This window comes from Colletotrichum acutatum (genome assembly GCF_030867785.1).
Source record: "Colletotrichum acutatum strain CBS 112980 chromosome Unknown BDZ83scaffold_5, whole genome shotgun sequence".
Taxonomy (NCBI): Eukaryota; Fungi; Ascomycota; class Sordariomycetes; order Glomerellales; family Glomerellaceae; genus Colletotrichum; species Colletotrichum acutatum.
Genome location: NW_026848999.1, coordinates 263,292 through 276,174, shown reverse-complemented (window position 1 = coordinate 276,174; position 12,883 = coordinate 263,292). Strand labels below are relative to the sequence as shown.

At 53.8% G+C, this 12,883-nt stretch overlaps 5 protein-coding genes across 5 annotated transcripts; 2 read left to right on the top strand and 3 right to left on the bottom strand.

Annotated features, from left to right (window-relative positions):
* Positions 1–210: 210 nt before the first annotated feature.
* Positions 211–1,189, bottom strand: BDZ83DRAFT_565727 (succinate dehydrogenase iron-sulfur subunit; the record flags this gene model as incomplete). The annotated part of the gene is made up of 3 exons (XM_060503787.1): positions 211–531; positions 586–737; positions 829–1,189. The coding sequence occupies 3 exons, from the start codon at positions 1,187–1,189 to the stop codon at positions 211–213; spliced, it is 834 nt and encodes a 277-aa protein (XP_060370813.1).
* A 968-nt stretch (positions 1,190–2,157) lies between these two features.
* BDZ83DRAFT_334091 (5-azacytidine resistance protein azr1) lies at positions 2,158–3,463 on the top strand. The gene has a single exon (XM_060502434.1). It carries the CDS (start codon positions 2,279–2,281, stop codon positions 3,362–3,364), a length of 1,086 nt encoding a protein of 361 aa, XP_060370812.1. The 5' UTR covers positions 2,158–2,278; the 3' UTR covers positions 3,365–3,463.
* Positions 3,464–4,725: 1,262 nt separating this feature from the next.
* Positions 4,726–5,480, bottom strand: BDZ83DRAFT_747080 (Ser-Thr-rich glycosyl-phosphatidyl-inositol-anchored membrane family-domain-containing protein; the record flags this gene model as incomplete). The annotated part of the gene is made up of 3 exons (XM_060513374.1): positions 4,726–4,850; positions 4,903–5,232; positions 5,288–5,480. 3 exons carry the CDS (start codon positions 5,478–5,480, stop codon positions 4,726–4,728), a joined length of 648 nt encoding a protein of 215 aa, XP_060370811.1.
* Positions 5,481–6,845: 1,365 nt separating this feature from the next.
* BDZ83DRAFT_334003 (uncharacterized protein) lies at positions 6,846–7,679 on the top strand. Its single transcript, XM_060502433.1, has one exon. It carries the CDS (start codon positions 6,852–6,854, stop codon positions 7,614–7,616), a length of 765 nt encoding a protein of 254 aa, XP_060370810.1. The 5' UTR covers positions 6,846–6,851; the 3' UTR covers positions 7,617–7,679.
* A 1,818-nt stretch (positions 7,680–9,497) lies between these two features.
* On the bottom strand, positions 9,498–11,371 carry BDZ83DRAFT_333999 (uncharacterized protein). The gene is made up of 3 exons (XM_060502432.1): positions 11,212–11,371; positions 10,588–11,129; positions 9,498–10,486 (listed from the first exon to the last, which is right to left on the bottom strand). Exons 2-3 carry the CDS (start codon positions 11,068–11,070, stop codon positions 9,842–9,844), a joined length of 1,128 nt encoding a protein of 375 aa, XP_060370809.1. The 5' UTR covers positions 11,071–11,129; positions 11,212–11,371; the 3' UTR covers positions 9,498–9,841.
* Positions 11,372–12,883: the final 1,512 nt, after the last annotated feature.

The following is a 12,883-nucleotide window of genomic DNA, read 5'->3' as shown; positions in this document are numbered from 1 at the left end:
AGGCACTTTCAGACACAGGGCCAAACTCCTATGAGTTACTGCGGGCTAACGAAAACAAAAGAAAGCCTGAATTCAAAGTCCCCTTTTAGTGTGTCCAAGGAGTTCAAACTCCAGCCATGCTCATAAAGTACACACTACCTAGTATACAGCCAATATCGCGCCGCCCAAGATTATGACTCCAAACGTAGACCCCACAACTTCTCTAGCTTTTTAGAAAGCCATCTGCTTCTTGATCTCGGCAATAGCCTTGCCGGGGTTCAGGCCCTTGGGGCAGGCACGTGTGCAGTTGAGAATCGTGTGGCAACGGTACAAGCTCATCGAGTTATCGAGGGCAGCCTTGCGCTCGGCCTTCTTCTGATCGCGAGAGTCGGCGAGCCAGCGGTACGACTGGAGGAGGATGGCGGGTCCCAAGTACTCCTCAGAGTTCCACCAGTAAGACGGGCACGAGGTTGAGCAGCAGGCGCAAAGAATGCACTCGTAGAGACCGCTCAACTTCTTTCGGTCGGCGACGCTCTGGCGGTATTCCTTTCCCTGTGGTAGATATTAGCGAGGATCACTCGAGATGTTGCAGTCTGAATCACGTACATCAGGGGCAGGAGTGTCTCTCTGGAGGTAGGGCTTGATTGAGCGGTATTGCTTGTAGAACTGGGTCAAGTCGGGTACCAAGTCCTTGACGACGTAGGTGTGAGGCAAAGGGTAGACCTTGACGTCTGAAGCGTTCTCTGAAGGGATACGGCCTTTTGTGCTTGTTAGCATTGAAAAGCCATGAGTTCTTTCAGCAGCTTGCAAAGCCAGGTGGCTACAAGGGTGCTTCAGGAGTCAACGTACAAAGGCAAGCGAGCGTGTTCTGGCCGTTAATGTTCATGGCGCAGCTACCGCAAATACCCTCTCTGCAACTTCTGCGGAAAGTAAGGGTAGGGTCTAGCTCGTTCTTGATGCGAATCAACGCATCCAGCATCATGGGTCCGGTCTTGTTCAGGTCCAGCGTGTACTCCTGCATCTTGGGCTTCTCGGTCGGCGTGTCGGGGTTCCAGCGGTAGATGGTGAACTTCTTCATCTTGGGCTCCTTTGTCGCAGGCACTTGATCGCTAGGGGTAGCCAGGCCACGGCGAGGAATAGTGACGGCAGGGCGGAAAGCAGCCTTGGTGGCCGAGCCCAAGACGCGGGTGGAAGAGCGGAGAGATGCCATTATGGCGATTGGTTTTCGTGGTTGACTGGACAGAAAATGGAGTTGAATGAATTGGTTGTTGACACACCGAGTGGAAGATGAGCGATTCCAACGGATTGGCGGGGCGCGGTGTGGGAAAGCTGCGATTCACCGTAGTATTATCCTTGGTGGCGGTTCAGAGAGTAGTGGAAGACATCATGGAAGTTTGCTTCAATCCCTCGGTTATTGTGTCGAAGCGGCCGGAGCGGAAAAGTGGAACCTCTGACCAATCATTGCTGAGTGATTTTAAACCACATTTCTATTGCCGCTTTTGACCTCAATACCGAGCTCTTACCTTGTGCTTCCGGATAAATGCTCAGCAAACCAGCTTGAAGGTCAAAAACTCCCCATTCAAAGGCATCTTCATTCTTATGTGAATACTATATCGATGTTCAAATCTCCAGACTACCTTACTACGCTGGGCAGTTTGACAATCATATCTGTACATCCGGACTCCCGGCTCGTGAGGATTTAAAGCAGCGCGCACCTCCTTCCCCCAGTTTTCGTGTGGAATAAACCGGCATCTAGGACCGGGAGCAGCTGAAAGCTGACTCAGCGGGAATACCCCGGGTAGATAGCATCCCTGGGGAGTCTGGGGTTGGGGCCTTTTTCTTATGACATCAAGTGGACGTTGCATTCCCTTTCAGACGCGACTACCTATCACAAGTCGTCTGTCCATTTGACGTTGCGAAAGTGCTCGTGTCGAAGAAGCGTCTCGAGCTACGAAATATCTTGGGTCCGCAGTTTAGCTATGTGATTCCAGTCGCATTTCTAACCAGCAATTGATACGGTTAATATGCGGACTGCGGAAGCACCGCATCTCCAAGAAACACTCTACATCGCAGCACATTGGAAGCAATGGCCGCAACGGTGACAGTATTGCGCCAGCCTCTGGTCCTCCTCCCTGCCACAAGGCCATTATCACAAGGTATGCTTTTGCTTTGCATCGAATTCTAAAACTCGCGTACTGATTATTCCTTAGCATCCATTAGCTTCTCGAAGTATCTCGCCCGACAACGGTCGACCCCTCCGACGAACATCTCATCGCGATACTTCTCAACAGCCAGAAGCATGAAGTCCGACTCAGCTGCAAAGCTATCCTACCACGTTGCTGCATCTTTTACCGCGAAAGACCATCCATACGACCCATCCACGCACGTCTTTCACTTCAATCCCTACAACCGTATCCAGCAGAACCGTAGCAAACGCTCCAGACCAGACAGCGGACACGATGCCTTTTTCGTCAGTCGAGTCGGCGACTCTGGCGCAGTAGCCCTCGGTGTGGCTGATGGCGTCGGCGGCTGGGTAGATTCTGGTGTTGATCCGGCGGATTTCTCACACGGTTTCTGCGATTACATGGCTTCGACAGCCTACGGACATGGTTCGGTCAAAGACGACCCGACCACAAAGGGCACGGGCGACAAGGAGCCGCTCAGAGCGCAAGATTTGATGCAAAAGGGATACCAGGCGATCAATGAGGACAGCACCGTCATTGCTGGTGGCAGCACAGCGTGCGTTGCTGTTGCATCCCCAGACGGCAACCTCGACATTGCCAACCTGGGCGACTCTGGCTTCATCCAGCTCCGATTGAACGCCGTACACACCTACTCCGAACCCCAAACGCATGCCTTCAATACACCTTATCAGCTCTCTATCGTGCCTCCCAGCGTTGCCGCTCGGATGGCAGCTTTCGGTGGCCAGAACCTATGCGACTTCCCCAAAGACGCCGACGTCACTCGCCATGACCTCCGCCACGGCGATATTATCGTTTTCGCAACCGACGGTGTATGGGACAACCTGTTTAACCAGGACATCCTCCGTATTGTTAGCAATGTCATGACCACGACAGGCGCATGGCTCATGACGAAGAATGGCGTCCGCGTCGTCGACAATCTCAAGCCCTTTACAAAACCCGCTGAAGACGCCTCAGAGCGACCGTCCTCAAAGTTTCTTACCTTGCAGAGCGTGCTCGCGGCGGAAATCACGTCCGCCGCCAAGTCGGCGAGTCTCAACCGCAACGTCGACGGTCCCTTCGCCAAGGGAGTGCAGAAGTATTACCCGCAGGAGAACTGGCACGGCGGCAAGATTGACGACATTTGCGTTCTCGTTCTCATTGCGTCGGATGACTCGAAGGCCGCAGCCAAGAGTCGCCTTTGAGGCCGTCATGTATCAATACCAACATTACTTGCCGCATCTAAAGCTCGTTTCTGCTTTTTCCAGTTGCGCAGAAACTATCCCCCATAGAAGCCCAAAAAAGGAGCGCCACCGCTGCATTTTCCCGTTGTATCGCAATTTTGGACCGTTGCCAATTTCTCATTCGGTGACACAGTAAGACTGTACAAAGGATTCTGAGCAATGTCTTGTTTTCTCATACACACGCGCAATGAAGAGGCATCGAGAAGTCCGCAGTCAGCCAGTCATAGCAATTACAGAAAATACCATCCACATTCGAATTCTGTCCGGTCCGTCGTACTCTACCTAACATCCAATCTCTACTCCTCTCAATTCATTGGATGTTTCTCTGCTTGGGTTTATACTTCTCCACCGATTAAACTACACGTTTTGGCTCATGCGATCGACAGGAACGGTCGAACGAGAGGTCCTTGTTTTGTCTTCTCCTTTGTCCTTGCCATGAAGCGGGGCGAGGCACTGGGAACTTGCCGATCGCAGGCGCGGCTCTGTCTGGGCGGGTTTCTTGCTTTTCTCCCTTCCAATGGACGGAGCCCCTTTTTTCTTTTGAACTCCACGTCAGCTGCTCTGGAGTCTGCACACGTTCGTTCTCCTTTTTTTTTTCTCCACGTGGGGTTGGTCTGCTGTATGAACCACTGATCTGGGTCGAGAAAGATCGAGGATGAAACAGCTTTATTCTCTGGGGAAAGCCAATGGGCTATGCCTTTGAATAAAAAAAAATCCCTACCTTACTTTACATTATGGACGTTGGGCAGGAAAGACGTTGAAGTTTTATGTGGACGGTCCCAACGAATGATAACTTATTGTTTGTCTTCGAGAGTATGACAATAAGTCGCCGTACGAATGCACAGCATTATATGAGCCTCATGCTAGAGGCAGGGCATGTCCGCTTCCGAGTGGGATAGGCGCAGGTCGAGTGACACTACTTTGAGGTGCAGACGGAAATGTCACCTTACCGAGGACAAACGGTCATGCGATGCATGCAACCTGAAGTGGTAATGTCAAGACGCGGGGTCAAGATTACCCATGTCACACAATAGAGACGATTATAGGCAGCAGAACTAAAAGATATGAGAAGGCAACAACGCATTGAGTTGCTAATTGATTGTTTACAGGCCCAAAGATTTCCGATAGGCCCGAATACAATGTTTACTTAATCATCCCCTGTCCTTCGAGAGCGTTTTGCAACTCGACCCGCTTGCTTCATTTAAAATGCAACTCCTGGTCCTGTTCGTTCTTGGATCGCATTACTGTATTATAAACCTTTGTTCGCATCATATACCCGTCATTGGGCTGAGATAGCCCAAACACCCTCACTGGCCACCAGTTTACTGGAAGTAGAGCATGGCGGCGACGGTGAGGCCGATCAGGGCAATGGGAGAGCCCATGCGGACGGCGTCACTGCCGGGAACGGTGGTAGGAGAGCTGGTGGAGGAGCTGGTAGCGCTGGTGCCTGTCCAATGGTTTAGTCAAAATTCTTCTGCTTCAAGTAGAGGTCTACGTACGAGTACTAGCGCGGGTGCTGGTAGAGACAGTGGAGGCAGCGGTGGAGTTAGCAGCGGAAGAGGCCGAGCTGCTCTCAGCGGAGGCGGAGGAGGCAGAAGCGGAGGAGGTGATGGTGGAAGCAGCGACGGTGGTGGTGATGGTGGCGGAAGCGGAGGCAGAGGCAGAGGCAGAAGCCGAAGAGACGGAGGCGGAAGCAGTGACGGAGGTGGTCAGGGTGAACTGCTCAGAGTAGTTGGGAGTGCCAGTAGAGTCCGAGATCTCGATGGCGTACTGGTCGGAGGGGAGAGTGGAGGAAGGAGTCCAGGAGAAGGAGGTACCACTCTGGCCAGCTGGAATAGATGTTAGTATCAGATGACATCTCACCAGCACTCGAGATGTACTTACTGGCGATGGTGGAGACGGTCTTGAGATCGGTGCTGGGGCCGTTCTTCAGGGTGAGAGTAACGGGGCCAGAGGCATCAGACCAGGTAATCTCGAAGGCCTGACCAGCCTGGACGTTGAAGTTGGTGTTGGTAAGCTGAACAGCCTGGGCCAGGGCAGCGAAGCCGGCGACGAGGACAGAGGTGAAGCTCTTCATTGTGACGGATTGGGTTGTTTTTCGAAAATTAAGTGATGAACGAGTGTAGGAGTATTAGGTATCGAACTACTGTAATTTAGCAAAAAAGGTCAACAACGAATGTCGGGAATAGGCTCGTGAGGAAACAAAAGGGAGAGAAACAGGCAACGGTGGGAGAGGGGGACAGCTGGGTAGAAAAAGGCTTCCTCGTCTCGCGCAGGCGCGAAATTAGGCGAAGTCGAATCAGGGGTAGAGCATGGAAGGGGGGGCGTGTGCGGGTTTGGCGGAGAGGAGAGGCAGGCAGGCATGCGACTTACATCAACACCTAGACGGGGCTTTTCCTATAATTACTCGCACGCGTTACTGTTGCTGGGGGTGTGCGGATGGATGGTTGGCTTTTTGGAGAAAGTAGCACCAGAAGATCAGCAATTTGAATTCTGGGAGTGGTGTGGTTGTGATTCTTGGTTTTCTTGTTGTGCGTAGAGTGTTGGAACCTTGGAGGGACTTATTTGTAGTGTGGACCAGGCAAGTTTGTTTGGATTGAGATGGTGATGGAATGGATGAAGTGTCAGGTGGGAAAAGATGGGCACACTTGAGCTTAAGAAGAGGCAGGAAGTGTCGAGGTTGAAACAGACAGGCGCGCGATCGAGCCTTCCTCTTTGCTATCTTACAGAGGAAGGACTCATGGCGACATCATAACAAGCACCCAACGCAGCAACAGCCGGTGATGAACAGCAACCGCGCGCACTTTGAGGCTTCTGGAGGGCGCCGCGGACGGCATCACGGCTCCCACTGGGTGCGCGGACTTACATACCTAAGGTACCTTACCTTAGGGTACCTTAGGTAGCTTGGTTAGGTACCTTACCTTGGTCCTTACACTGGTGAGGTGAGCGTGTTGAAAGGGTAGTGCGGTACCTTACCACCTGAGGAAGTCGCATGCCATTCGTCGCAAATGAGAAAAGGAAGCGACGACGACGAGCGGGGCGCGGGTACCTTCCCACCTCTTCCAGCAGCCCTGGCAACAGGGGTGGCACTAGCTCTTAGATTGGACTAGCGTGGAAAATTCTTGGAGGGTACCCCTGTCACAGAGAGGAAACCTGGCGAACCCCAGGAGAAGCGCTAACCAAGACCAAGCTTCAGGTTCTTGTCCTTTGGTTGTTTTTGGTGCTGGCCAACGTCCGGCATGACTTCTTTCTGCTACTCCCAGTGGCCTCCTCTTCTGCCGTAGAATGCTACGACTGCGTGCAGCAGCTTCAGCTTACTAGTGTTGGTGTTCCAGGTTAGCTGCGAATTTTACCTTTACTCAATTCACCATTCATCCGCACGCCGTCGTCCGGTACCCTTCATTCAACCTCAGGCAGGCAAGGTAGGTAGCAACTCTAAGACGACCGTATGGTATTCTTACACAGTAACTTGGGTAGATTTCCTCCAAGCTTACGGATACTCCAAGGCGATGTCCGATTTCTCAACTACGTGCGACCACTGGACAGTCCCCCCGATGCAGCCGTCAACTCCCCTGGTACTCCTAGCTTGTGTCCCCGGAGTCGCCCAAGGCTCCTTATTGGGCCTTTTCGGCCGGGGCGATGGGAGGATCACGACCAGCTCAGGCAACAGCAGGGAACTTGGAAGAGGTCTGGACCTCAACGGTTCTCGCCTGGGACTTTGGGACTCTGTCCTGGGACCCAGGGCTGTCACTGGCGTCAATTTGAACAATGCGCCCAGCAATGGCACAATCTTCCACATGCCATGCCATCTCGCTTCCCTGCTTTCCAGCCCACAGCAGGTGACACCACGTTGGAACCCGCTGGAACGGCCCAAGACGCGAAGAGACCCCAAAAACCCCTCCGCTGGTCACTGACTCTCTCACCATCGGATGGGTACAAACAGGTCACACTGCCCTTCACAGTACGTCCCGACAAGCGGTGGGTACATTCGTTCTGGTCTGGCAATGGGGAAAGGTTCCTGTCGATCTGGGTCTCTGGAGGCGCAGCAAGGGAGAGTGAGAGAGACTTCTCCATCTCGCACATTTCCAACGGCCGCCCTCCTCCGAAGCCCCCCGTTCGCATTGGACTGAATCGCAGCGAGGGCCCTTTTCGCCCCCCATGGGAATGTGCGAATGCTTCTGCCGCTGCCGCTGACGCCCGGCTCAGCCTGTGATTGCGTGCGCAACCAACAGCGTCCATCCCTCCACCCTCCCTTCCAGCTCGTGTTCCATTTCTCCACGGCAAAACTTTACTTTCCGCGGACCAGTCACGAGCCGCCTGCGATCCCATCATCGATCCGAGTTGGCAATGACAGCTCAAGGCTCCCCCATTACACTATTGAAGGTGACGACGCCTACGGATGCTGGATGCTCATGAAGGTGGCTTGTCCGAGTGGTATATCCGTCGAGAAAATCTGTGCAGAATGCTCTGTGCTTGTGCATTTAGAAGACTTCGAAAATAGCATCGGCACTTACACGCCCAGCCTTGATGTGTTGGGACACTTTCGTCGTCAATCGTCCGAGATCTGTGCTTCGTCTGCAGAGTAACATGCCTGTACGCTCCGTTCCTCACAGTGTTGTGTTTGGGTGGGAGCACCAACATAACTGACGCGCGAGACAGCAGATCTGCTGCTGCTGACATACTCAAGCGTGTCAAGTTCCTTTTCCTTTGGTTCACCAAGACGCTACTCTGAAAATCAAGCAATACTGGTGTCCGTACCGTTTCGCAAGGACAGTCAGACGCACATCAATCTGGAATGGGACAATCCCCTAATACGGACCAGGACAGCCTAGGAGAAGGCGTGGCAGGCTACGAATCGCCTGATGAGGATCTACCGAGGGCCTCTGGGGAAAAGATTTCACTCGCGCCTTCACCCACTTGATCCGTGCCGTAAGTTGCGATCCCGCCCCATCGGTCCAAACTCCAAAGTCTCGCGGAGCCTGTAGGAGCCAGGAGCGTACACATATTGCATATATTACCGTCCCATTTGTCGACGCGCCTCGCTGAGTCGCTGCATCCCATCATATCATTACGCCAAAGCGGCAATCTCGCTCTCTTTCGGCTGACCGGGGAGCCTCCTCAGAACGATGAATAAGATGCAACGACGTCAGGCTCGCCTCTCGCCTATGCCAATGGTGTTTTCCTGTTCCCAGTTCCCACCGAGTCCAATTTCCAATGCACACCCCGTTGGGTCCCGTTGTGGAGACCAACATTGGCCAAATCTCCCCAGCGTACGCTACTTCACGGCTTGCATGGTACCTACATTCTGCGCAATGGTCCTTGCTTCTGGCCTCCAATCGACGGACTCGGACACTAATGGCTCTCGCCTGACGGCCCTGGCCCAGGACTCTCACTGGAACCCTGTCCATGCGTGTGCGCGCTCCTCCAGAGAGGCTCCATGACCGACAACGGGAAGCCTGCAGCATTGACAGGGCATCGCCTGGCTCTGAATATGTCGTCCGAACCCTTCAGCAAGTTTGCCAAAGTCCAAGTCGTTTACGGATATTTACCACAAAATGCAGCCCGGACAGAGCCATCGGCCCAAACCATCGGATACAGCAGCTCGCTCGAACCAGCAGCCTCTTGACCTGCTGGGGTCGTCGCATCGTCGCTCTCTCCGTGATAGGCTTGGCTATCTATCCATGCTGTGCATTTTTTCCACCCAAGCCACTTACTCCGTACTTGGATCTCGCAGTAGGTAATTCGATCCTCAATCAGCCGTGCGATGACACTTCATGGCCATGCCGTGCTTGGGTCTTGGCTGAAATAGACCAAGCCTGCTCGCCCAGGGGGCGTTTCACTCTGACACCCGACTGGAATGGAAAAGCACCAGAATCACGGAGTTTTCCTCGGCTCGACTCAGATGACGTAAGTATAACTTTCTGACGGCGATGACGGGAATGCCGGCCTGGATCAGTTCTGGTCAATCATGCCGTTTCAGCTTATAGCTCAGTCAGGACATTAAAGTCAGACTGAGGCGATGAATGTTCTGCAACGCCACAACCGCGTGCGTTGATCAATAGGCCCAATACGTCTCGTTCGCTGAAAACGCTGCCCAAGACGCCAGTCTCGTGACTTGATCAAAGGAACTGTCTCCCACGAGAATTCACAGGCCCTTGAACGTTGAAAACCATGCCGCTGGCTGGATCGTCATGGTATCTTGAGTTTCAAAAGACTCAGAAAAGCCACATCAATGTGACAGACTGTTGTCTAACATTGGCGCAAAGCCCCCCGTGCTTTAGCAAAAGACATCACTCGGCAAACTCACGGCCATTGCCCAACATGTATGCACATATGCTGTTGCGCCGGTCTACGAATGGCTTAGATGGCTGTGGCGGTGGCGAACTCACAAGAGAGGCCTCCTCTCTATGTGGTATGTAGCTTTGACTGGCATGATGTCTATTCACGATGTGAGCCCAGAGTGCATCGAACGACACCTCGCCGAACACCCTCAGCCTCCTCCCTGACTTGAGTCACCGTTGCTCCTCTTCCCCTAGCCTTGTCCACGAAATCATCGAGTGAACCTCCAACGCCAAAGTAAAGCCGCTTCGCTCCAACCAGCGCCTGCGACTGGCAGCTGCTACGTTGGCTCTGTTCTCTATTGAGGATGGCAAGGACCATCTCATTGAAAGCGTCGAGTGCGAAGGGCGAATAGATGGTTTCCGCTCCAATAAGAAGGGTATCAAAACTGCTGGACCCGTCCAGCTTGGACTGAGTCTCATAGAGGAGATCAACAAGCTCCACTGACCAGCCACCAGAAATGAAATTGAGAGAGATTTGGGAAGACGTCAGGAACTCCTTGAATTGCTGCAAGACCTCTGGTGTGAGTTCGAGCTCGTCTCCCATCGCAAAGGCCTCCTCCAGGGCGGCGTTCTGCTCTCTGCGTTCCAGAGCCCAAGCGAGGATAAAGTTAGGCAACGTGACCAACTGCAAAACTGTCGGGTTGTAGTCGGCCAGGGTCAGCACAAGTGGCGATCTCGGCGCTGGATTCCTCATGGTCCATTGCAAAAGAGCGAGCGATGGGAGCCCTGTGCCGCATCCAAGCTGCGCGTAGGTGGATTAGCTTTCGGTTCGCCACTTGAGCCAGCAAGACATGAAAATAAAAGAAAAATAGAAACGCGCGTCAGGTGTTCAGATGTTCGTACCTCGATCACTCGGAGAGGCCGTTGCTTGAGCAGATCCAAGTATTGGCCACTGGCGAGAACCTTGACGAGGTCCACGCTGCTCTCCCAGCTCTTGAAACCGCCCTCGTAGACGCCCGTCTTGACATCGTGGCTGCCGAGGCCTTCGGCATCGGCACCGTCACCAGCGGCCTCATCCTCGGCCATGAGCTGCACTCGCACATCCCAGAGCTCGCGACGAGGGATCTTGATGAGGCTGCCGTCGTCCAGAGTGACGTCCAGGTTGCCGAAGGCGACCTTTGAGGGCAGCTTGGAGAGCATGTCCTGCAGGTCGTGGGCGGTGGGCGGCAGTTGGGGTTTGCCGGGGACCGGAAAGGCGCTGGCTGCTGCGGCGGACTGCGGGGTCTCGGGCTCCGGGGCGGCGGGCGCGGAGGCCTCGGCGGCCGGGACGGGAACGGAGTCGTCCTCTATGTCATCGCCGCCGAATCCGAAGGAGAATGATGCCATGTTTCTTTTCGAGGGTGGGAAATGCCGCGTGATTTTGCAGGGTTTTTGTACGTACCTTTCTGCAAAAGATGAGTGAGTTGAGTCCCTACGGATACCTACCCAAGAAAGAGACTATAAAAATGTGGGGGCGGGTTCACTCACACACACACAAAACGAAACGCAGTCTCTTATTGGAACCTCACCGAGGCAAGCTACCTCATCGGGTGTGTTTGTCGAATCGGAAAACCAACAGCGGATATCTCAGGCCACTCAAATGACTTGGTGGCTTGCAGATGTGAGAGGTCTTTTGGTGCAGTGGGTCGATTAAGCTTGAATCCAGCTTGCGTTGCTGGTGCCTGTCTAGTAAAGAAGTCAACTGTTTTAAATTGGGCTCACAACAAGTCCAAGGTTGGCTTCAAACCGTTGCCACCAGCAAGATTTCGGCCATAACATAACGTCTTCTTGTTGCTCGCATATCCAAGGCACCTAGAGAGTTGCCAACTATCAATTGGCCGAGTCCCCCATCAAGCCAATCGTCATCGGTGGCCAAGAAATGGGTATGCTTGCTTTTTGTTTGCCAGAAGTTCTTCCCTATCGGCGCTTTATCATTCGAAAACTCTTCTGATTCTGCACCAACGCCGCCCGCCGCATGTTTGGGCACTTGCTTGGTCGCAAAGAGACCAATAATCAGCAACTTCTCAGAGAGGTTTCATGCAGTGCGGCGACTAGGGAGGAGGCATCACAACTGAGCGATTGTCTCATATCTATGTACCTGTACGGAGCCACGGAGCCTCCCCTTCGGCCTTCGGATCTCGTGCTTACATCCTGAACCCCCAGCCCAACACCCATGCTTTGCTGGCTGCTGGCTGCTGCGAAGGCGAGGACGAAAGCGAAAGCTGCAACTTTAATAGGCTGACTGGCGTTCGGAGAAATGATCCGCAGCTGAGCCTATTCCTCCCACGTCTCTGACTGCGTCTCTCGCGCATGCTCTGCTGTACCCTCTGCGCTCGCTCTTCACATAAGGTAGATGGAAAAAAGCCGCAAGCTGAAGAGCCAGCGGCCGTTCATGGCACCATGAGCCCATGACAAACCTGCAGGCCGTGGCCGCAGTGGTTCATGGGCTCAGCTGCAGATGCCTGCCAGACAGACACACATCTCCGCATCTTAAAGACCCGGAGGATCTGGTGCATCTCGAGCTTTGTGCTCCTTCAAACGAGATCTCGTGTCTCAGTGGTCAGCAAACGCGCGAGGATGCCGCCCCCCTCCCGTCATCCCACCATCTCTACCATGCGGCGCCGGACGTACCCACGGCCGATCGACAATGGACCCGGCACTCGTGATTCCTTCTCTCGGCGATCCACCCATCAGGGCTTCACATATCCCCGTTCTTCGGTTCTTTGTCAGCTGGGATGTCGTCAAGGGATGAATGAAGCTGACAGAACGGTCGGAAGCCAAAGCATCCTCAACCTCAACCTCAGGACCGCAGTGTCTTTTGCCTTCAGGGAACGGCCAGGGTCAGACATCAAAAATTGGCAGCTTCTCTATCCGTAGATTTGCCCCGGTTTGCGCTCCATATCGCCCCCCGTCCGCGGCACTCACCACGATCCCGCTCCGGCTCCAAGCCTCCATCCTCCAGTGCGGCAAGAGTCGTGATTCGCCACTCACCGTACTTGGATCCATGCCATGAACACCCCTCAGCCCGGTTCTCCCCTCCTCCCGCCGTGGTTGGATGGTTTACGACCTGGTCCAGCCCGGGACCCTTTTCTTGCTAATCGGACCTTGCTTGACCGCAACGAGCTAGCAGACGTGCAGACAAACCATTTTGTTCAATTCT